This window comes from Pteropus alecto, unplaced genomic scaffold (assembly GCF_000325575.1).
Source record: "Pteropus alecto unplaced genomic scaffold, ASM32557v1 scaffold53, whole genome shotgun sequence".
NCBI lineage: Eukaryota > Metazoa > Chordata > Mammalia > Chiroptera > Pteropodidae > Pteropus > Pteropus alecto.
Window position 1 is genome coordinate 2,320,147 of NW_006434366.1, and position 21,814 is coordinate 2,341,960.

Here is a 21,814-nt window from a genome sequence, read left to right on the forward strand (position 1 = left end):
TTTTGTTCTCAAAGACACTATGTACATAGTCTGAATCAATGTGTACACTCAGAGCCATACTTAAAGCCAACCATAAATCTATTTCAAATAAAAAAAAAATCTCTTGCTTATTTTGTTTTAAGTTATGTATTATGAAAGTCAAGAAAAGGACATTGTTTCCTTTTACTTGACATTTGCTGAATTTTAAACAATGTCTGGGTTTTCAAAAATCTAGTCCAATATGTTGCAGAATAACATTATTGGCAGGGAATTCTAGAAAACTTTAATTTTTTTTTTATTTATAATACTGTGTTACCCATTTTTATGGACAATAAAGGCAGTGCAATATAGAATGCAATGCATGTCACAGAGGTACTATAATCAACAAATACAATCAATGCATTAGCAAAAGACCCAAAATAGCCAACACAATATTGAAGGAAAACAAATTTGAAAGACTACAATGGTTTCTGTCTTAAAATAACTATAAGGTTACAGTAATCAAGACAGCGTGGTTTTAGTGTAGGAATAGACAGATCAATGATACAGAATAGAGAAGCCAGAAATAGATGCACATTTATAGTCTATTGATTTTTTTAATGTACCAAGATAATTCAATGCAGAAAGGAAATGCATTTTTCAATGGAAAAAGAATCTTGACCCCTATCTAACAACACAGACCCCCAAAAAATTAATTCAAGAGCTATCATAGGCCTAAACAAAAACTGAAGCTAAAACTATAACGCTTCTAAAAGAAAAACCATGGGAATTATTTTGTGACCTTGGAGTTGACAAAGATTTCTTAGACAAGATAGAGAAAGCACTAAGTATAAAATATTGATAGACTGGACTTCATCCAAATTAAAACCATCTGTTCATCAAAAGACAGCATCTTTAAAAAGTCACAGGCTTGGGAAAAGGACATTTATCTGACAAAGGACTCGTATCCAGAATATAAGAACTTCTACAACTCAATAATAAAGCCCGGTAACCCAATAAAAATTGTTAAAAGGCTTAAGCCAATACTTCAAAAAAGAAGATATGCAAATGGCCACCAAACACACAAAATGTTGCTCAACATCATTACTTATTAGGAAAAGGCAAAATTTAAACCACAATGGGACACCGCGGCCTATCTACTAAGTTGATAAGATATGATGGTATTAAACAATAAAAAGCAAAGAACTAATGATACATGCAATGAGATGGATAAATTCTACAGACATGTTGAGCAAAAAAACCCAAACCAAAAAAAAAGTGTTTAATGCCACTTATATGAAGTTTCAAAACATGCAAAACTAATACATAGTGATAGACATCAGAGCAGAGCTTGCTTCTGGGAGCTGAGAGTCATTAGAAAGAGGCACAAAGAAACTGTCTGGGTGACAGAAATGTTCTATATTAGGATAAAATATAAATTATGGAATATATATATTTGTCAAAACTTATTTAACTGCAAACTTAAGATTTCATTTGACTGTACATAAATTATACCTTGATTTTTTTAGATGAAGTTGAAATAAAGACATTTTTCAGAAAAACCAAAGTTGAGATCAGTTATCATAAACAGATCCGCACTACAAAAAATGCTAAAGAAAGACCCCAAATGGAAGCCCAGATCGGCAGGTAGGAATAAAAGCTCAGAAATGCTGAGTGTGTGGGGAAATAGAAAGGCTCAACTTTTAAAACTTCTTTAAATCCTGTCGAACCCAATATCAGCAAGATGGAGTTAAGTGTACTATAGTCGATCCTTCTCAGTGACCACAACTAAAAACTTTGAATAGAATACAAGAAGCAACTGGCCTCTGAAAAGTCAAGAATGGCGAGTAAATTAGGGAAGAAAGTCAAAACTTGAAGAATGATCAGTTCCAGTTTCAAGGTCAAAGTTGAGGGCAGCCCCCAATTCAGAACTATGTAAGTGAAGGCAGCACATAATCCAAGAGAAACCCCTCTTTTTTACCAGAGGATCGGGGTGGGTGGGGGGAAGGTACCTCCTCAAGCCAGAGACTACGGATGGACAGCATCCTTTACTTTTTTCTGTTTTTATCTTTTTGCTTCCTTCCTATGGCTCTAAGAGCCCCAAAGTTAAGTCACAGCGCTGCACTGCCATGGCCGGGGGTGCTATGAGCCCCCGGAAAACCATCTCCTTGGAAATGTCCAAGATACAATCGAAAATGACGCAACGTATGAAGAGCCAGGAAAATCTGATTAAGTCTCAAGGAAAAAGAAAATCAATTAATGTTAGAAGTATCACACAAAGACTTTTAAGCAGTTATAACCATCATCCATGAGGTAAAGGTGAACTCTTTCTAAATAAACAGAAAAGTAGGTGTTCTCAGAAGAGGGATAAACTATAAAACAAAAAAATTTTGAAATTTTATAACTGTAAAATACAGTATATGAAGTAAAGAATTCACTGACATGATCTGTCTCCGTTAGCAGAATGGAGATGACAGAGAAATCAGTCAGTGAGCTTGAATATAGAGCTTATAAATTAGATAAACTGAACAGAGAAAAAATATGGAAAAAATAAAGAGCTTCAGCAACCTGTGGAACAATATCGAAAGATCTCACATTTATGTTATTGACGTCCCAGGATGAAAGGAGAAATTGGTATAGAAAACTTTTTGAATAAAGGCTAAAAACTTCCCAAATTTGGTGTAAGTCATATACTTATAGATTCAAGAATCTCAGCAAACACCAAAAAGGATATACTCAATCAACGACAACAAACAACCGACTCAAAAAATAGGCAAAGAACTTAAATAGACATTTCTCCGGATATGCAAATGACCAAAAAGCACATGAAAAGATGCTCAACATCACGAATCACTAGTAAAATGCAAATCAAAATCACCACACACTCATTAGAACACCTATCAAAAAAAAAAAGAGATTGGAACTCTCACGCACTGTTGGTGGATTTACAAAATGGTGGAACCACTATAGAAAACAGTTATGGCAGTTCTTCAAAACATTGAAACAGAACCATCGTATGATCCAGCAATACCACCCGTGAGTATATATCCTCGAAAGCAGGTTCTCAAAGATATTTGCACACGCATGTTCACAGCAGCACGCTGCACAATAACCAAGAGGTGGAGTCACCCCAAAGGACTACTGACCAAAGAACGGATAAATAAAATGTGGTATCCACATGCGCTGGAATGTGATTCAGCTTAAGAAGGAAAGAAATCTTATCACATGTGGATGAACCTTGAAGACATTAAGCTAAGTGAAATAAGCCAGACCCCAAAAGACAAACACTGTGTGATTCCACTTACGTGAGCGATCCGAAGCAGTCAAAGCCATAGAAACAGAAAGGAGAATGGTGGTCGCCAGGAACCGGGGACCAGGCACCAGGGACTGGGGGTGGTTAGTGTTTAATGACTATAGAGTTTCAGAGGAAGATGAAAAAGTCCTGGAGATCCACTGCACGTGAATAGCCTTGAAACCACTGAAATGCACACTTAAAAGACGGTTAAGATGGTATATTGTGTTTTTTACCGCAACTATCACAAGCAATGAGACTCCATCTATACCAAGGAAGTCTCAGCTGACCAGGGTTGAGCATAGAAGTCATAGGAGAAATTCTTTTGTTCAATTTTGAACTGGGAAAGTGCTAATAGGAAAAGTGTTCACATGTTAACGGGCATTTCTGTCAGCATCTTCTGATCCGTAACGGGATGTTCGGGGTGCGGTCTGTGAATCGGACCCTCTGGAACCGGGAAGATGAAGGTGGGAGCAGGTCTGTTCGAGGGGGAGGCCGGGCAGCCCTGTGGCTTCCTCCCCTGAGGGGACCACACTGCCCCTTGCGAAGCACAGGCTCGCAGGGTGAGGAAAACGTCGGCGTAGCATCCTTGACCCTCCCACTCGCTCCCAGAGGAGGCTGTAGGGCGCCCCTGTCCCTCCCGCCTGCCTCAAGATGAAACCAGGTCAGCGCACATTCCTCTGACACATTTACCTGGCAGGGTCGGGTCATGCAGCCTGGCTGTCACTTAGGCCAAGGGCAGAGCCATTCCCGACGTGGGCCCTCATCTCCCAGGCAGTCCGACCTGGCCCGAGGGGATGCAGGGCAGCCCAACCTGGAGGCCTGGCTGTCTTCGTCTCAGCTCTGACACGCACTTGGACAGGGGGCTTAGCTTCTGACCCCTACTGTCCCAGAGCAGAGGGTGGGGAATGGCCTAATGTCACAGAGGACACTCAGGGACTAGGAGCCAGGAGCCAGCTGAGGGCTCCATCCTCAAGCTCCCTAAAAAAGGGCAGAAAGCCCTCAGGCCAGAGAGGGGCAGGACAGACAGACCGTCAGGCTTGGCACCGCCCCCCCACATCCCCACTCCCACCCCCTTGCCCCGGCCTTTTCCAACCCACAGTCCCTCTGCCCGCTCCTTCCCCACCCAAGAAGCTACAGGAGACAAGGCCCAAAAGAGAGGCTTTTAATACAAAAAGGGAAGGACGCGGCTTGGGAAGGACTTAAATAAAGGGGATGAGAAGGTTAAGAGCCCGCGGCCGTGGGCCTGGGACCCCTCCGAAGCGGGATGATGCAGACAGAGTTCCGAGCCTCTCTGATTCGCCACCAGCGGCCCAGCCTGCGGGGGGCAAGGGGAGAAGCTGAGGCCGGGTGCAGCTCTGCCCCGACTCCCAGGCAGGGCCCAGCCAGCACCATCCTCCCCAACCCTCGCCCCTCCAGGGGTGCCTCATACCTGTGCTCCTGCCCCACCCCAGCCACGAGGAAGTCCCCAGCGCTGGAGAACTTGAGGCTATTGATAAAGCCCACCTGAGAAACGGGAGGGACAATGAAGATGGACATGAGAACAGACCCCCGCGGCACAGCCAGAGCATCGCAGTCAAGGGCTTGGCCTCACCTGGCCTGGGTTCAGTCCCTGCTCTGCCTCCTGCCACCTGGGCCAGCCCTTTACCCCTCAAGGCCTCAGCCTCCCCATGGCCGAGATGGGGAACGCAGAGCGCCAGCCTCGTAGCAATTTCACGAGGATAAAGATGACAATGGACACCGAGTGGCCCAGGGTCTGGCTTCTGGCTGTGGGGCCCTAGAGACCCCATGACCATCACCATTGACCCAAGTTCTGCACTGTCACCAGATGTCACTGACAGACCCTGCCACTCTCCCCTAGGGCCACCCGAGACCGCGCACCCTAGCTTAGCATCAGTCTGGCACCAGCCATGCAGAAACGATCGCAGGGCCAGGCCTTCCGTGCTCCTGTCCACATTGTTCCCTGCCTTGAACCCCAGCACCCAGGACAAGGAGGGGAGTGGAGGAGGGGAGAGGGAAAGGGAGGAGGGAGGGTCCTGCCAGACCCCGTGCTACGAGCTGGGACTATAAAGAGATGTCATGGACGGCCTTGCTCTGAGGAGGCACCCTTCTGGGACGGGGCCCGGGGAGTGTGGCAGACGGGCTGGGCGTTCAAGCCTCGCTCACCAGGGGGATGTCGCAGAGAAGGTCAAGCCGCCGGAAGCCCTCCCCGCACTGCCAGAGCCGCAGACAAGAGCTGTGGGAGCCTGGAGGGCAGGGGGATGGTGAGCACCAGCGCCGGCCCGTCCGGGGACGCCCTCCTCTCTGCCGCACGGGACACTCACCTGTGGCCACGAGGTCTGTGTTGAGCAGGGCTGCCACCGACGACACCCAGAAGGGCTGCTCCAGGCCCGGCTCCCCCCGCAGCCCGTGGGCTTCACGCTGCAGAGCAAGTGGCCGTTTTTTGGAGAGGCCCCACAAAGCCACAGAGCTGGAGACAGAGAGCAGCGTCAGCGAGGGGGCCGGGGTCGGGGCAGAAAGGCCAAAAGGCACAGAAGGGATCAAGCGTATACCAGCCGTGAGACACAGACGACGTAACCTGAGCTGTCTGCCTTGTGTCCTCATCTATGCAAAGGGGTTACGACAGCTCCCGAGCAAGGGGGACTCTACGGGGACTCTACGAGGGCTCCAGGAGCAGTGGCGGTGTCGGGAGACGTCCCAAAGGCATCTTACCCATCGTCTGCGCCTGACACCATGTGCTCCTCGTTGATGAGCTGGATGCTGTCGATGGAGCCCCTGGAGAAAGGGGCAGTGAGGGGCGTACCCTAACTCCACCCCGCCCATGGAGCCCGACCCGAAGCAGCTGCCACAGCCTCCACATGGCCTTACTGGTGGCCGTAGAAGACAAGCTGCGACTCCTCGGGGATCTTCCACACACGCACGGTCCCATCCCGGCCCCCAGCCGTCACGCAGCACTCCCGGCTCAGGGCATCCAATGCAGCCACGGCGTCCTGGTGCCCGAAGCTAGAGAGGGGACCGAGGGAGAGGGGGTCACAGGTGGAATTGCACCTGCACGCCCACACACCCTCCACCCACGGGCGCCGAGGGAGAGGGGGTCACAGGTGGAACTGCACCTGCACGCCCACACGCCCTCCACGCACACGCACTCACAGGGTCTCCACGTAGGCGTTCTCTGCCACGTTCCACACCTTCACGGAACGGTCGTGGGACGTGCTATAGAGCTGGTGGGTGCCTCTGCGGAATGCCAGCCCCTAAGGGTGCAGAGAGGACAAAGGGGGCCTGGACTACAGAGGGCGAGACAGAGGTCAGGCCCAGGGCGGACTTTGTGAAAAGCAAGTCACACGGCACAGGGAGCCTGCTCCCCGAGAGCACTCCGCGAGGCGCTTCTGCGCAGCCCTCTCCAGAGCCAGGGGCATGCTCACCTGCGCTCACCTGCCCTTGAGTAGCTGCAGACCTCTCAGAGGCCTCCCTGCTCCCTAGGGGAGCTCAACTTGGTCCCCCCAGCCCTGTCCCTTTAGCCCATTCACGTCCTTCACAGTGCCACTCGCTACACCAAAGAGCAGGTTCCCTGAGGACAGGGGCACCCTGCCTCATTCACCCCACTCCCCAGAGCCCAGTACCAAGCCCGGTGCTCAATCAACGGCCGCCCGAGGAGGCCCCGGCCCTCACCGACACGGCGTCCCGGTGCCCCGTGAAGGTGTACAGGTGCTGGCAGCTCTGGGCCTCCCAAATCAGGATGAGCTTGCTGCGGTCGCCCGAGGCCTGTTGGGGATGAGGACAATGGCCACAGGCACCCACCGTGTGCCCAGACCTCTCACCCACCCCCAGGGCCAGCCCTGCCTTACAAGGTACTTGCCGTCGGAGGAGATGGCCATGCAGAGGACGTGGCTGCTGTGGCCGGGGGGCTGCCCCTCGGTCCCTTTCTTGGCTCGTGGGATCACGTGAAGCTTCCGTCCACTCTCCACACTCCCTGACACCGGGGCAAGAGAGAGTCTACTGGGATGGGGGGACACGACTGGCTGGCAAGCCCCTGAGGGCAGCGTGGGACCACGGGACAGGTCCTGGCCTCGGGTCAGAAGACCTGGCTCAGCCACTGTGAGCCCCTGCTCCATCTGTTAAGTGGGGACAACGATCCTGAAGCGCAGCCATCAAGCCCAAAGAGAAGGGACAGAGGAGTGCTCTGGGACCGAGGCTGTGAATTCCTCCTGTCACTGCTGTGGGACGAGGAACTCGATCCCACGGGCCCGCCAGGCCAACTGCCCACTGGCAGCCCCGAATCCCGTTAAATCGTCATCCTGCCTCTGCCCAGTCTCAATGACAGAGACAGGGAGCTCACAAGCTCCACTCTTGGGCAGAAGTTTCCACCGTCACCCAGAAAACACTTCTTTGGGAGCAAATCTGCCCCCAGAAGCTTCCCGCTTTGGGCCTCGCTGGCCCTGATTACTCCCTCCTCCCAGACCAGCCCTCCTGTGAGCCCTGGAGCCCACACCCCCATCCAGGCGGTCACTCACACTTAATGATGGTGCAATCTTTGGCGGCAGAAAAGATGGCCAAGTCGTCAGGGGTGATAACCAGACACGTGATGGAGAGCTGGTGGCCCCGTAAGATGCGAATGTCAGCTGGGGCTGGGGCCTGGATCTGGGCAGGCAGGGGTCAGTCACCGTGACGGAGGCAGGAAGGCACCCCCTCCACACAGACACACCATCCTTCCCTGCTCCCGGCCCAGAACAGAACTGGACCCAGGGCTAGAAGGACCAGACCCTGAACGGACCCTGTCTGTCCAAGTGCCCACCGTGCTCTCGAGCAAAGACCCCATAGCCTTAGTCCCCAGTTGGGCCATCTGCCCACCAACCCAGGTGGGACCTCCAATTCCTTCCAATCTCGCACCAAAGGGTTCTGTTCACTCACCTCCTTTGCTACTGACTTCTGCAGCCTGCCCCTCTGCTCCAGCTGCAGGGAAGAGAAGGGTGAGGTTCCAGGGCCGGGCCAGCCCCACCCCTTCCTCCCGCCATCCTCCCGCCACACATACCACGTCCTCCTTCAGGCGCCCCGCCACCTGGTCCTCCTCAAACTCACGGGCGTCCACTTTCTCCTCCTCTACGTAAGACAGTGACCCAGTAATCACAGGCCAAAGCCCACTTTTCCTTCCCATCCCAACCCCACCACCTCCGTCCTGGGCCCCAAACACTTGAGCTGTGTCCCGAGAGAAGTTCAGGCTGCCTCGGACAGAGGGGAGGGAGGGCCGACGGTCTCCTGCCCAGCCCCTGCCCGTACTTGCCAGGACAGTCTAAAGCCCCCGAAGGTCTAGCCCGCCCCGGGAAGCCTGTGAGAGGTCCTGGCCACCCTCCCACAGGGCGGCCAGCACCAGCAGCCCTGGCAGCCCACTGGGTACCTGCGTCAGTCACTCATCAGGTGGCTGGGGCTGCAGCAGGCCGGCTTAGGCACAGGTCCCACCATTCACCTGCCCAGCCCACAAGCTCACCTTGCTGCCTCAGCTGCTCCAAGTAGAGCTTGGCTAAGCGCAGCTTCTTCTCCTGTGCGGTCTCCTCCAGCTCCTCCTCCTCCTCCATGTTCCTGGGAGCTAGGCTGTGGGCAGGAGGGGCTGGATTGGAGGGGGCTCACCCCAGTCCTCTGGCCACCAGGACCATGTCTCCTGGCTGCAGCCCCGGCCAGCCCCCCATTCCCATCCCTGCCAGCTCTCATGCCCAGTGAAGACGTGACTTCACAACTGACAGGGCCCACCCAGTACCCAACATAAGGGTGAAACAAACCCAAAACGCAGAGATCACCGTGAAATTGCTCCCCTCTGGAGGAAAAGAGAAGGTTTCACAGGCACCCGAGGAAACTCAGGTCATGTACGAAGGGTCAGAAATCAAAATGGCTGAAGACATTTCTTGCTACAGTGACACAGGAAGACATGCATATCGCACACACAAAATTCTGAAGGAAAATGCTAACCCCTGCCTGGACTCCATGCCGGTTAAATTGTCCGTGACACGGGTAGATATTGTCAGATGTCCAAGGCGCTATGGAATTGGTCCTTCCTCCCTCTTTTAAGCATGGAGGACGTGCCCCCGAACGGGAGGATAAGCTAAGCATGAGGACAGCACGGGAGACAGGAAATAGGAGACCAACACAGAGCGCAGGAAGGTAACTCCGAGAACAGCAACCGCCCCGGACGTGGGGGAGCAACCAGCCGGACCCCACGCAAGGACCCGAGAGGCAGACACACTGGGTCTGTCATCGGCCCATCCCCACTGCCGTGGCATCATCCTCTACCTGGAAGCTTCACGGGGGCCTTGGCTTGACCCCATGCTGGTGAAGTTCCTGCGTTCCCCTCTCTGCCCCTGTCCCTGGACCAGCTGAGACACTCATTTCACTCAAGAAGAGCCCTCCTTTGACTTGCTCCCGGGAGCTGGAGGCAGAGCGAGGGAACTCGGAAGCAGAAAACCCGGGGCAGCCCGCTCCCTCTGACCACGCACCTGCAGACGTCTAGTGCCAGTCACGTGCTCCGACTGGTTCCCGGGACTCGTTCATGACCTTGCCTGCGACTTTCCCAGAAAAGACCTTGGAAACCCTCAAGGCCAGACCCTGCTCCAGTCACCATTTAGTACTCGGTGTCCAGTAAGCCTTCAGTCGACAGGGTCGGTGCTATCCTTCCCTGACACAGCCAAGGTCAGAACTTCTACTCAGTCTACCCAAACCAATCAATCTATTGTTCAGAGGTTCCCATACAGGAAACAGGACTCTGAAGAAAATCAAGGGAAGTTACACGATAGGATTCCATTTATATGACATTCTGGAAAAGGCAAAACTCAAGTGAAGCCAGTGCCTGGTATACGCTGCCAGTAATCGTGAAATTGTGGGGGAAAGTGAACAAAGAACTAGCGAGCATTTCTTCCATCCCTCTCCCCTTGCAAGTCAGTCCAGCCTGTGCTCAGTTCCTTGCCATAAGCCAGGGAGGCCTCGCTGGTCTCCCACTGGGGCTGGGGGAGGGAGAGCGGCGCGTTCCTCCCTACACAGAGACCCTGTGCAGAAAGAGATGAGACTTCTCAGGGTCAGAAACTGGAGGAAAGAGCCAAGATCTGAGAGCGGAGGGCTGGAGTCCCGGGTTTCAGGCCCAGCTCGGCCCTGACTCACAGCGTCTCCCACACACGGTGGGCCTCGGTGGGCCCTTCCACTAGGTAGAAACGAAGAGCTCACCTCTCACTCTCGGAATCGCTGGAGATCTCCTCATTCATCTTGCCGCCACCTTTGGACTTGCCTCTGTCCCCGGCAGAGTCGGCCTGGGAATTATACGACCCTTTCTTTGGTCAGGGGTCTCGACCCCTCGCGCACTGACCGAGGGCCCCCTCCGGTCTCTCGAGAGCCCTGGGACTGGGTAAGGCGGTGCCCCCCGGCTCCAATGCAAGGCCTTCCAGGATTTGGCGGGCAGAGTGATGAAGCCCACTCCAGCTTGGGGTCCCGGGAGAAGGGCCGGGGATGGGATCGAGATGGGGATAGGAGAGGATGAAGGTGGGCCCCGTAGCTGGTCCGACCCCAGCCCGCAGAAGCGCGATGCTCACCTTTCGCCGCCGCTTGCCGGCCCCCGCACCAGCCCGGGCCCCCGAGGCCGGCTTTCCCCGCTTTCGAGCCACCGCTGTCGCCGACATGCTGCCCGCGGAGTGTGTCGCAGGTAGGGTAGGAGCACTCACGTGGCGACTGAACCCGGGCGGCCCGGCGTCACTCTGCTCCGGGATAGGCCCCCACCGCCCGGCGGGCCCCGCCTCCCACGGCTCCATTGGCTCCTTCGGTAGGCTCTGTCACGTCCCCGCGCGCCCATTGGATAACCGCCCGTGGCCACGCCTCTTAGGGCTCCCATAGGCTTCCGCGCCAGGCTCCAATAGGAAGCAAGCCTTTTCCCCGCCCTTCCGGCCCAAAGCTGTGGCGCGTGCGCAGCGCTACTTAGTGACGTCTAAGGAGGGACGGACCAGGGGGCCTTCTTTGTGTTTTCGCGCCTTGGACGCTGGGGCGCCAGAGATGAGGGGATCCGAGTTGCGGAGAGTGACTCCACCCCATCAGGGGGGCGGGGACAAAGGTGTACCAGTCTGACACTAGATAGATAACCCGAGGGGAGACCTAGGCAGCCCTGGAGGAGGGAAGGGTCCGAATTCAGTGGTCAAGCAGCGAACTTGTATTGCATATGCGCGTCAGTCCTCTGGGCCTTGGCAGTGTCCTGATCAAGTGTCCACCCATCGAACAGGCAACCCTCCCTCATGCACTTGACCCAGCCTCTGACTCACCCGACTAACGGACAAATAGCTGAATCCCACGACTCTATCACTCCAGCTTTTCCCCGCCCCTGACGATTACCGGAAAGTTCTCAGGTCACACCCAAGCCTTACCGGAGAATTGCTAGAAGAGATCCTAGAACTGGTACTGCGTGGGAGGTCCTGATACTGAGCAGAGTGGTCACCTCCTTTCCCAGGTCCCTGCTTCTCTCAGGTGAGTGCCCTGTGGCACTGTCCACAGCTCTTCACGGAGCAAGGCAGGGCAGGGTAGGGTGGGATGGCCCTTGCCCTCGAACAGTTCAAAGCCACTGGTCTGGGACCCTGGATGGCACCCCAGAACTTCTGAGGCTATCGGGAAAAGTTTCTGTGCGACTGGGTCCCAAGCTCTGGAGGGACAGGTCTGGCCTTAGGGGTGCTGCCCTCGGCAGCCTCTGCTCACTGTCCTCCGTAGCGGGGGTGACTTAGCCCAGCCTCCATGCCCGGTCAGAAGTAGCTGAGAAAGGGAAGGAGCAAGCCATGCCCTGAGTGCTCTGGAGGGGAAGGGCCCAGAAGTGGGAGCAAGGAGATTCTCCTTTCACTTTCTCTCCCATCTCTGGACACACTGGAGAGCCAGAGAGGGGAGGGAACCACTCTCCCTTGACAGGAGTGGGCAGACTGGACAGGGTCCCAGCCTGGCCCCTGTGGCTAGGGACAGGGGCATATCTGGGGAGCAGAGAGCTGGTTTTGGTCTGGGGCTGGAAATGGGGAATGGAGGTAGGGGGAGGCAATGGGAGGTCACCTGGGGCAGGCTGCTGCTGCACCAGCCAGGTGAGGTACAGAGACCAAGGTGGCCATGTTGCAAAAATCAGACCGATGAGAAACCAAGAGTCGGAGAGCAGGTGTATTATGCCGGCGGCCCCGGAGGAGCGAGCCCTCCGAAGATCTGGGCCCATAGCTCAGTGGCAGCTTTGCTTATACAGAGCTTATTTGTCATGGGCCGATTGGTTAATTTGTCCTCAGACGGTTCCAAAGCTCAAGAGTTGCTGTGGGTGGCAGGCAATTATGAAGAGTACAAAGCTGGGGAGTTGCTAGGGGGTACAGGCAGTTACATTTGTTGCTTGGACAGAACAAGCAAAAGGGAAGACGGGTCTACTTAACTTCGAGTAAGGCCTATGCAGCATGCATATCTACAGAAACAGAACAAATAGCTGATTAGCCTTTTTGAGTGAAAATTCCTCTACAGCCTGAGCACCGCCCCACCTCCGTGCCCCAGAACAGCCATGGCTTCCAAGTGCAAGGCGGCTGTGCAGCATGAGGTCCCCGTGAAGAAGAAGCAGCAAGAGGCAGAGGAAGACAGCCTCCACTCCGCTGCCGAGGCCCTCAAGCCTGCATACACAGAGAAGCCTGCAGCCAGAGAGGACTTAACGGGTGAACTCAGCCACAACCCCAAGAACAAGGTAAGCTGCAATCCCCAGCCAGGCCTGGAGTCTGCTCCCTCCTAGGTACAAATATACTCAGTCCGCGCCCCCTCCTCATGGGCGTTTGGCTCTGGCCAGGAAGCTCAAGGCTCCCAAGTAAGCCATGTTCTCCCAAAACCCCAAAGGTCAGGCAGGGCTAGATCCCATCAAATCCAGGATGCGCCCACACAGAATCTCATCGTCGTGTCTGCTCTTTAGACCCCAGAGCAGGCCCCCTGAGCTTCTCGAGCCTCCCCCTGCCACATTTAAGGCAGGGCTCTGACCCCCTCAGCCTCCCCAGGGCTCCCCTATGTCCTCTCTAACCAGCCCCCCAGGGTAGAACCACGTCCTCCTCAGAGATCCCTCACAAGGTAGGGTTGTGTTTCCATCAAACCCCCAAGGCAGAATCCTGACCCCCTCAAGCCTTCCCAGACAGGGCTTCCCCGGTGCAGGCAGACTCCCGTACCCATCAGACCCCTGTCAGTGAGGGGCTGGGCATCCCATACCCCTGGCCTGCCCTCCCCACGCCTCCTCCAGCCCCAGGTGTATGGGAACTACGACTGCCCGCTGCACCTGACTGACATCGAGAAGAACAACAATAAGTTCTACACCATCCGGCTGCTGCAAGAGGGTGACAGCTTCTTCTGCCAGAGGCTCTGGGGCCGTGTGGTGAGTGCCACCGCCCCTCTGCGCTGCCTCCTCTCCACTTCTCCCACTCAGCATGTGCCCCCTGCTGCCCAGGGTCCCCCCAGCTGACTGAGGCTGAAAGGCCACAGATGCTGACCTTTCGGGGTGCTCAGCACAACAGAGACCAGCGGGTGTTTGCGGTGGGCACTGTGGCCGCACACCCCTGAAGGCTGGTGGTTGCAGGGAGAGGTGGGCAATTCAGAAACTGAAGAGCCCATGTCACTGGAGGATGCAAAGAAGTGGTTCGAGAAGAAATTTCGGGAGAAAACCAAGAATGCCTGGGCAGAGCGACACCGCTTTAAGCCCCACCCTGGCAAGTACAAGCTTATCGAAGCACACAGAGAGGCTGAGGCCCCGGAAGCTGCGGTGAAGGTGAAGTGGCCCGGGAGGATGGGTGGGCCCGGGGCCGAGGGAGGGGACTGGGAGACCCAGGCAGTTGGGCTCTGCCGCGGCCCAGCCGTGCAACCTCAGGCACAGATCTCCCCGCTCTGGCCTCGATGTGACCGGTCTTGGTCTAGTGCCTGGCCCTGCTCCAGGTGCAGGTGCCTTGCCGGCTGCCCCTGCCCTCCACATGTGCCCTCTGCCCCTGGGTGGATGGAGGCCACTGAGGACCGTGGCTCCGCAGGTGCGGCCCTGCACCCTGGATGCGCCCACACAGAATCTCATCGTCAACATCTCCAGCAAGGACGTGTTCAGAGATGCTATGACCCTCATGAAGCTGGGTGAGGGAGAGCGGTCAGGCAGGGTGGCAGGGGCCCAGGGGTGGCAGGGGCTAAGTCTCCTGACTCTCCCCACCCCTGCCCCCTCAGACATAAAGAAGTTGCCCCAGGAAATGCTGAGCCAGCTGCAGATTACACAGGGCTTTGCGGCCTTAGAGAAGCTGGAGGAGGCCCTGAAAGCCCCCACAGATGCTGGCCACAGCCTGAACGAGCTGTCCTCCCGCTTTTACACCATCATTCCCCACAACTTCGGCCGCAAAAAGCCCCCGCCCATTGACTCCTTCAAGCTTCTGCAGACAAAGAAGGACATGCTGCTGGTGAGGGCTGGCAGGCGGGCAGGCAGGAGGCTACCGAACAGACAGACTGGGCAAGGGAGACGGGGGACAGATGGCCAAGAAGGCCCAGAGAGACGGACTGCAATGGACAGGCCAAAGGACAGGGGAGAAGGCCAGGCAGATGGATGGGGTAGGAGCGAACTGGTGGACAGACAAGTGGGGTGGCCACAGTCCCAGTCCCATGGGAGAGAGAGGGGAAGCCGGAGGCCAAGTGGATAGACAGTTGCCAGTGCCTGTCACCTTAGGTGCTAGACACCGTCGTCAAGCTGGTCCAGACCCAGGAGGCAGCCCTCGAGGAAGAGGAGGTGGAGGATGTGCCACATCCACTGGACCGAGCCTACCGGCTCCTCAAGTGCCAGCTCCAGCTGCTAGACCAAGAGGAGCCTGAGTACAAGGTAGGCCGGGCCCCGCAGAGGAGCCGGGCTCGTGGTGGGCACCGTCCCTCTGCCCATCTGCCCTCTGGGTGCCCAGAGGAGTCCTTTCCCCATGGCCTTCTATCCCTATGTCTCTCAGGCTTGGGGACAGCTCTGGGATGGGGGGGTTCGGTGGGGGTTCATCCACGCATCTTGTCCTCAGCACCCAGCTTCTGCTCTCCCCACAGATGATACAAACCTACTTAGGAGAGACTGGCAAGTACTACGAGCGCCTTGGTCTGGACCATGTTTGGAAAGTGAACCGAGACGGGGAGATGAGCGAGAGTACCCCACCGCCCTCCCCTGCCATCACTCAGACTCGCAGTGAGGTGGCCTTGACTTATCTGCCCCTCAGTGAATCGTTTAGCATTGACCAGTTTCCACCAGGCCTGGGTCTCGTGTGTGTGTGTGCGTGTGTGTGTGTGTGTGTGTGCGCGCGCGCATGAGGGTGTGAGTGACCAGAGGGACCCCAGGCCCTGGTCAGGCCCTCTGCACAGCAGAGAGAAGCACATGAGCTCTCTATGTCCCACCTTCTCCCCCCTCAGAGAGATAAGCTCCAGGCCCACTCCAAGCTGGACAATTGGAAGCCACTGTGGCATGGCACCAACGTGGCTGTGGTGGCCACCATCCTCAACAATGGGTTCCGCATTACCAAAAGTCTTGTTAGTAAGAGCACCTACTTAGCCTTGGAGAACAGTAAGTCCACCGGCTATGGCAAGGCGCCCCTCAGGCCAAGCCCTGGGCGGTGTGGGGGCAGGAGGGTTGGGCCTGGTGTTTACCCAGTTTGTGGAGGATCGGGGAGAGGAACCCTAGCATGCTTACCAGCCACAAAGCTCAGTGGGGCGTCCCAGGGCTTGGGGGGTTTCGGGACAGCTTCTTTGCGAAGGCCACACAGCTGGGTGAGCATACCAACCAGACCTGGGAAGAGGTCAAAGAGGAGCCTTCAAGGTAAAGCAGCCAGGGGGCGTCACAGAGGCTGGGAGGCTCCCGCAGGTCAGGACCTCCAAGTGTGGCTGATAGTGAAGCTTAGAGCAAATGCCTCATGTGGCAGGGATGTGAGGGCCTGGAAAGATCAAGGGGGCCTTACCCAGAAAGCCATGAGGAGCCCATGTGGACCTGTGCAGAGCAGGATTTCAGTGGCTGCAGCCGTGGAGAGGGCGGCAGAGGCCAGAGGCTACAGGGAGGTGGTGCTGGCATCGGGCCAGATGTGGTGGGCACCCGGGCCACAGCAGGGGAAGTGGGGGAGGAGGGAATCCGTGAGAGGGATATGCGGGAGGTGGGATGGCAGCGTGTGGGAAAAGGTCGAAGGTGTATCCTGACGCCCAAGTTTCTGTCCAGAGTGTCCTTAACTGAGGTGACCTCCCCAGACTGTCTCCTCAGCACGGGCTGACCCCATTATTAGAGACCACTACCCCCCACCCATCCAAGAGAGCAAGGTCCAAGGGCAGATGGGGCTGAAGTTCTGGGATGCCCGTGGTTGCCCACGGCCCGGGGGTCCAGCAGGAGGACAGAGGGGCCTCAGAAGGCATGGAGGGTGGCCTCAGGGGAGCCAGTGCTAGGGGGTCCCAAGGTAAAGGGTGAAAAATGCTAGTGGCAAAATCAGCAGAGCGGGCCCGGGAGAAAAGCCCCCGCCCCAGATTTGGTCACTGGGAGGCCAGTACTGACCTTGGGGAGGGTGGCGGGGCCGGGGCAGAGGCTGGCCTCAGTGAGCCTAGGCATGGGGCAAAGAGATGGGCGGGAGCATGGCCAGGACAAGGGGTGTTTTTAAGGACGGAGGAAGAATGGGCACCTTTCTGGACTGGGACAGCACAGTCAGAGGAGAGAACAATGCAGCGGAGGAATCCAGGGAGTCCGGCAGGAGGGCCGAGCCGCCCAGCCGGAGTCTCGCTGTGTCCCCCAGTTTCTGGCATGTCCTACAAGGATGACCACCATGTCAGCTACATGTTCCTGGGTGAGGAGACACCGGACAGAGAGCACCACACCACCGTCGACGAGCCCAGCGTGAAGCAGCCAGACCCCGGCTTTGACAGCGTCATCGCCCGAGGCCACACAGAGCCACGTGAGTCCCACAAAACTGAACAGGCCTGAGGATGGATGGGGCTGAGAGAGGGGACCAGGACACTTTCAGGGAGGAAGTGAGCAGAGAAGGTCTGTGGAGAGGGACAAGAAGAAGCAGACTTCCTCATGGTAGTCATTCACTTAGGTTCAACAAATCGTTTCTGGGCATCCAGGAAGGCTTCCAAGAAGAGGTGTCATTGACTAAGCGTTGAAAGATGAGTGGGTATTTCCCAGACAGAGGAACGGGGGAGGGTAGTCCAGGCAGAAGGCCCAACCTGTGCAGTGGTTTGGAAGTCGGCGAGGTGGGAATGAGCAGGCATTTCGTGTGTCAGATGTGGAGAGCACAGGGGGCAGGGCTTACTGGTAAGACGAAGGACCAGTGACTCTTGAGTCATCCCTGGCCCTTGCTGTGTGTGCACTGCAGATCTGACCCAGGACACTGAGCTGAAGATGGATGGCCAACGTGTGGTGGTGTCCCAGGCCCAGCCCACGCTCGGCCCAGAGTTCAGAAGCTCTACATTCTCCCAGAGCGAGTACCCCGCCTCCCAGGAGAGCCAATACCACCTGTGCTACCTACTGGAGATGCGCCTTTGAGCTGCCTGCCCGTCCCACCCCTCAGGGCCCTGCCGGGGGCAGGCAGTCATCCTCACTCTTCCTGCCCACCTCTGGTGCCCCCATATCTCCCCTTCTTACTTCCAATCTCCTTGCTATGTCCCAGACAGTGTTCCCCACTCCCTCCAATCTTTGCTAGCCGTGGCATGGCTGGAGCCCTGGACTCTCGCCTCCTGAGGTGTGGGAGTGAGGGACTGGCATTATTACTGGGACACAGATGCAGCAGCCTGTTCAGAGCTGCGTAGTTAGAAGGCACAGGCTGATGGATCCCACACCCTGCTGGGCCACCCACCCTGGCTCAGACTGCTCATCCGCGGGTGTGATCACCAAGGCAGGCTGACCTTCAGGCATGCACAGACAGGTTTACTAAACATTGTATTCACTTACCCTGTCCCTGCTCATCGGGTGCCGTAGCCTGCCACGCCTGGGCCTTCCTTCTCTCCACAGTGACTCAGCATACCACACAGTAGCTCCAGCCCCACTCCAGGGGTGATCTGGGTCCCACACTCACCCCCACACCCCCCAGTCCATCTACATCCATCACAGCTACAACCCGCCTCCTCGGATCATTGAGCCTTCAAAGGTGACCCTTTGAAGACCTGTTGGTCATTTGGGGACCCACTTGGTGATTCTGTCCTTTAGCCTGGACATGGCAAGGCCAATCAAGTATCCCTCATGTCTTGCCATCAAACATCCGTGTGAGTCTTATGTGTGAATATGACAAACGAGATGAGCACATACCTGAGGGGCCCAGCTCTGCCATCATGAGAGGAGTACCCATTATCATGATGAGGAAATTTCAGGAAAAATTAATCAGCCTTCTGCTTTTGTAAATATGCTTGCTTTCTGCAGATCAGCTTGTTGCATGCAAGGGCTCCCGCAAGAGCTCCCTTGCACTTTGCTCGACTTATAAATGTAACTGTCTGTACACTAGCAGCAGGCGCTTCCTGTGATAATTTGTGTTTACTGGTTACCCATAGCAACTCCCCGCCCTTCTCTTTGTTACTACTTGAAATCTGCATAGCAACTCCTGCTATATGTAACAGTTTATGTTCAAACTGACCAATCAGGTTATATAAAATTTTTCCTATATAAAGAGAAATGTTTCCACTGAGGGCACCGCCCACATCTTCAGAGCACTAGCTCCGCTGGGACCGCGCATAATAAAACCGAGTTCTCTTTCTCTCTGAGTTACTGCTTGGTTTTTCTCTGGTCTGATTTTTGGAGCTTTTGGGATTTTTCCCACAACACCGGAATCAGCCATTTCTCCAAGGAGCCCTAGTCCCCTAGAGCAGGAAACGGTATTTAAAATCCAAGATCTGGGGAGTAGGTATGCTCTGCCCAGCCTTGATACTGGGGTGTCATTGCTTTTAAGTGCTTGAAGCAAAGAAAGCTATATGTAAATAAACAAACACACCTTCCATATCTATTTCTCCAGTTTCAATCCAACACCGCAAGTTTCTTCCATTCTTCCCCAATTCCATATTTATACCCCCTTCTCTAACAGTAAGAACCTTGGTTTCTAATAACTTCAGTATGTTTATTTGTTGGCTCGATCCCACACAAAAAATTCCAGATTTGCTACACCCATGCCATTGTGAAAAATAAACTTTCTAAGCTGAGCTCAAGATTTATTCAATCTTATTCAAGATCATCTTTTTGTTCTTAAACTGAGGTCGATGAGTTTGAACACAGTTCAAATGTTAGATTAGTTATTTATTTCCCTTCAATGTTCTTATGCTATTCATTTGAAATACAGGTGGGTTCATTCGTTTCTGCTTATATTCACTCTTCGGGGGGTTTCTTCATCTTCGTTGATTTCTTTTATTTCAATACACAGCAGAACATTAACATAGTCCCCAAAAGTCCAATCTATACAAAAAAGTGCGCTCAGGAAAGTGTTCATCTCCTAATTCCCACCCACCTGCTGTAGGAAGCCAGGGTCGTTTGTTTCTGGTTTATCCTTCCTGCATTTCTTTCAGCAAATTTTTTAAAAAGATAAACTACATTTTTAAATTTACTTGAATGATTCTGGAGGAGCGCGGACTCTCCAACCAACCATAGCCCCCATCCCTCCTTATTGTGCCTCCCAGTCCATTTTCTCATTTGCTATTTCTGCCTGGCCTTGCTAAGCCCTCCCCAGGCCCTGGGGGCTCAGGGGCTGCCCCAGCCTGCAGGCCCGACCAGGCAGGGAGAGGCCCGATGCCTCCTCTTTCCTCTGAACAGTAACTTCAAAAGTCCAGCTTCGCCTCCTAGAGGTAAATGCCCACATTCAAATGGCAGACCGGACCCCTAGGAAGCATGTGACCTGGGTTCCAGGTACGACTCAGCTGCACGATCTGGGACACACTCCTTCCCTCTCTGGGCACCAGTTTCCTCTTCTGAATAATGGAGAATTGGGCTGAGGCCCTTCACATGCTAGCAGGAAACAAATCCAACCCGGAGATGCAAGTCCTGGTCACGACCACCTAAATCTCTCCTGGTGCTGAAACGTGCCTGTGATGGGTTCCAGGAGCACAAGCGTGAGCGAGATACAGACCAGGTCCCGGCTCTCACAGGCTTACGTTCTAGTAAAGCAAGCTCTAAACAAGCAGGTGCGTAGATGTGAAATACAGTATCAGGTAGGGAAGGTACCAGGAAGAAAAATTAAGTAAAAGGCTCAGTGATAGGAGAAGGGAATGATTTTAGAATACACGGTCGCTGAAGGCCTCTCTAAAACAGACCTGAATTAGATGAGGGAGCGAGCCATGGACAGGTCTGAGGGAAGGGTGTTTTAAAAGAGGAAACAGCCAGTGCAAAGATCCCGAGGTGGAGACCAATTTGACATGTGGGAAGCCCAGCGAGATGATTGCCGTGGCTGGAAGGAGGGTAGGCATGGAGGAAGGTGACCTCAGCCAGGTGGGAAGAGCAATTCAGCACAGAGGAGCTGAGCTTCTGTTGAGGATGGGAAGCTCTTGGAGGAATGAGAGCAGTGTCAGGACCCGCCGGATTTGTTTTTAGAGGATCCACTTCAACCACTGTGTAGAGAGTGGACTGTAGGGGCGTGCATCAGTCTAGGTCCGGTCAGCAAAGCAGAAATCACTCTAGGTATTTCAGATAAGAGAAGTTTGATACAGGAAAGGAGACGAGAAGGGTGGAAGCTGCTACCACTCTTAGGGTGGAGCCATAATGGAAGGAGATGGTATTCCGATGCCCAGAGGCCAGAGTCACCTGCAGGTGCTAGAAGCACAGAGCAGGGGCTTCCTGAAGGAGAGAGAGGCCACCTTCCACAGAGGTAGATCGACAGCCCTAGGCTGAGCATGAGAGGGAAAACACACTGCTTCTTCCTCCTTCCACGCTCCCACGTGCTCCGTCTAGACTCTGGCCTTGCCTGCGCTAGGCCCCCTCCGGAGGCGCCCCCAGCACTTTCTCACAGCATAGCCTCCCGCCTCCAGCTGGCAGCTGCTAGGACCCAGGGGGCTGGTGCCAGGCCCTGCCCTTCCCTTGCCAGCTCTGTGTGTCTGTAAAGGGCAACATCAGAGTGACAGCCAGTACCATCTCCAGCAGGGGCTGAGTTGCTGGGGCAGACAGAGGAGAGAGCTGCAGCCTCAGTCTTGCGCCCCTTCCATGGGGCCACCCAAGTCCCCAAGAGGATGGTGGCCTGGGCAGCGGAGCCAGGGCCTGGGCAGCCCACGAGGTGAGGGGCCAGAGGAGCACGGGGCTGGCGGTGGCAGTGGGGGGAGAGTACTATTCCATCTCACTCTCTGCGTCCCAGCACAGGGTGAAGCCTGAACGCTCGGATGGCCAACGCCACAGGGCTGAACGCCGCAGAAGCCGCGGGCTCCATGGCGTTGATCCCGGCGGCTGTTGTGGAGGCCGCCGCACTGCTGGGCAACGGCGCGCTGCTGGCCGTGGTGCCGCGCACGCCAGGACTGCGCGACACACTCTACCTGGTGCACCTGTGCATCGTGGACCTGCTGGCGGCCGCCTCCATCATGCCGCTGGGTCTGGTGGCCGCGCCGCCTCTGGGGCTGGGCCGCCTGCGTCTGGGCGCT

General features: G+C 55.1%; 3 protein-coding genes across 4 annotated transcripts in view; 2 read left to right on the forward strand and 1 right to left on the reverse strand.

Annotated features, from left to right (window-relative positions):
• Positions 1-4,399: 4,399 nt before the first annotated feature.
• On the reverse strand, positions 4,400-10,995 carry RRP9 (ribosomal RNA processing 9, U3 small nucleolar RNA binding protein). The gene is made up of 15 exons (XM_006909151.3): positions 10,816-10,995; positions 10,454-10,536; positions 8,733-8,836; positions 8,280-8,347; positions 8,159-8,200; positions 7,762-7,888; positions 7,096-7,220; positions 6,920-7,012; positions 6,401-6,501; positions 6,119-6,253; positions 5,963-6,025; positions 5,575-5,720; positions 5,417-5,496; positions 4,683-4,756; positions 4,400-4,568 (listed from the first exon to the last, which is right to left on the reverse strand). Exons 1-15 carry the CDS (start codon positions 10,900-10,902, stop codon positions 4,475-4,477), a joined length of 1,422 nt encoding a protein of 473 aa, XP_006909213.1. The 5' UTR covers positions 10,903-10,995; the 3' UTR covers positions 4,400-4,474.
• A 271-nt stretch (positions 10,996-11,266) lies between these two features.
• On the forward strand, positions 11,267-18,716 carry PARP3 (poly(ADP-ribose) polymerase family member 3). Of its 2 annotated transcripts, none has more exons than XM_015587216.2 (11): positions 11,267-11,734; positions 12,773-12,956; positions 13,494-13,625; positions 13,827-14,015; positions 14,269-14,365; positions 14,453-14,679; positions 14,943-15,092; positions 15,299-15,439; positions 15,656-15,806; positions 17,011-17,169; positions 17,593-18,716. In XM_015587216.2, the coding sequence occupies exons 2-11, from the start codon at positions 12,780-12,782 to the stop codon at positions 17,760-17,762; spliced, it is 1,593 nt and encodes a 530-aa protein (XP_015442702.1). In that variant the 5' UTR covers positions 11,267-11,734; positions 12,773-12,779; the 3' UTR covers positions 17,763-18,716. The 2 variants fall into 2 exon arrangements, with proteins under 2 accessions (XP_015442702.1, XP_006909214.1); XM_006909152.3 differs by having other exon boundaries at positions 11,268-11,734; positions 12,743-12,956.
• A 792-nt stretch (positions 18,717-19,508) lies between these two features.
• Positions 19,509-21,814, forward strand: part of GPR62 (G protein-coupled receptor 62) — a 3,748-nt gene continuing 1,442 nt past the window's right edge. The window contains exon 1 of the mRNA XM_015587166.2: positions 19,509-21,811. Within this exon, the coding sequence (XP_015442652.1) occupies positions 21,560-21,811 (252 nt within the window). The 5' untranslated portion in view covers positions 19,509-21,559. The remainder of the gene's footprint in view (positions 21,812-21,814) is intronic.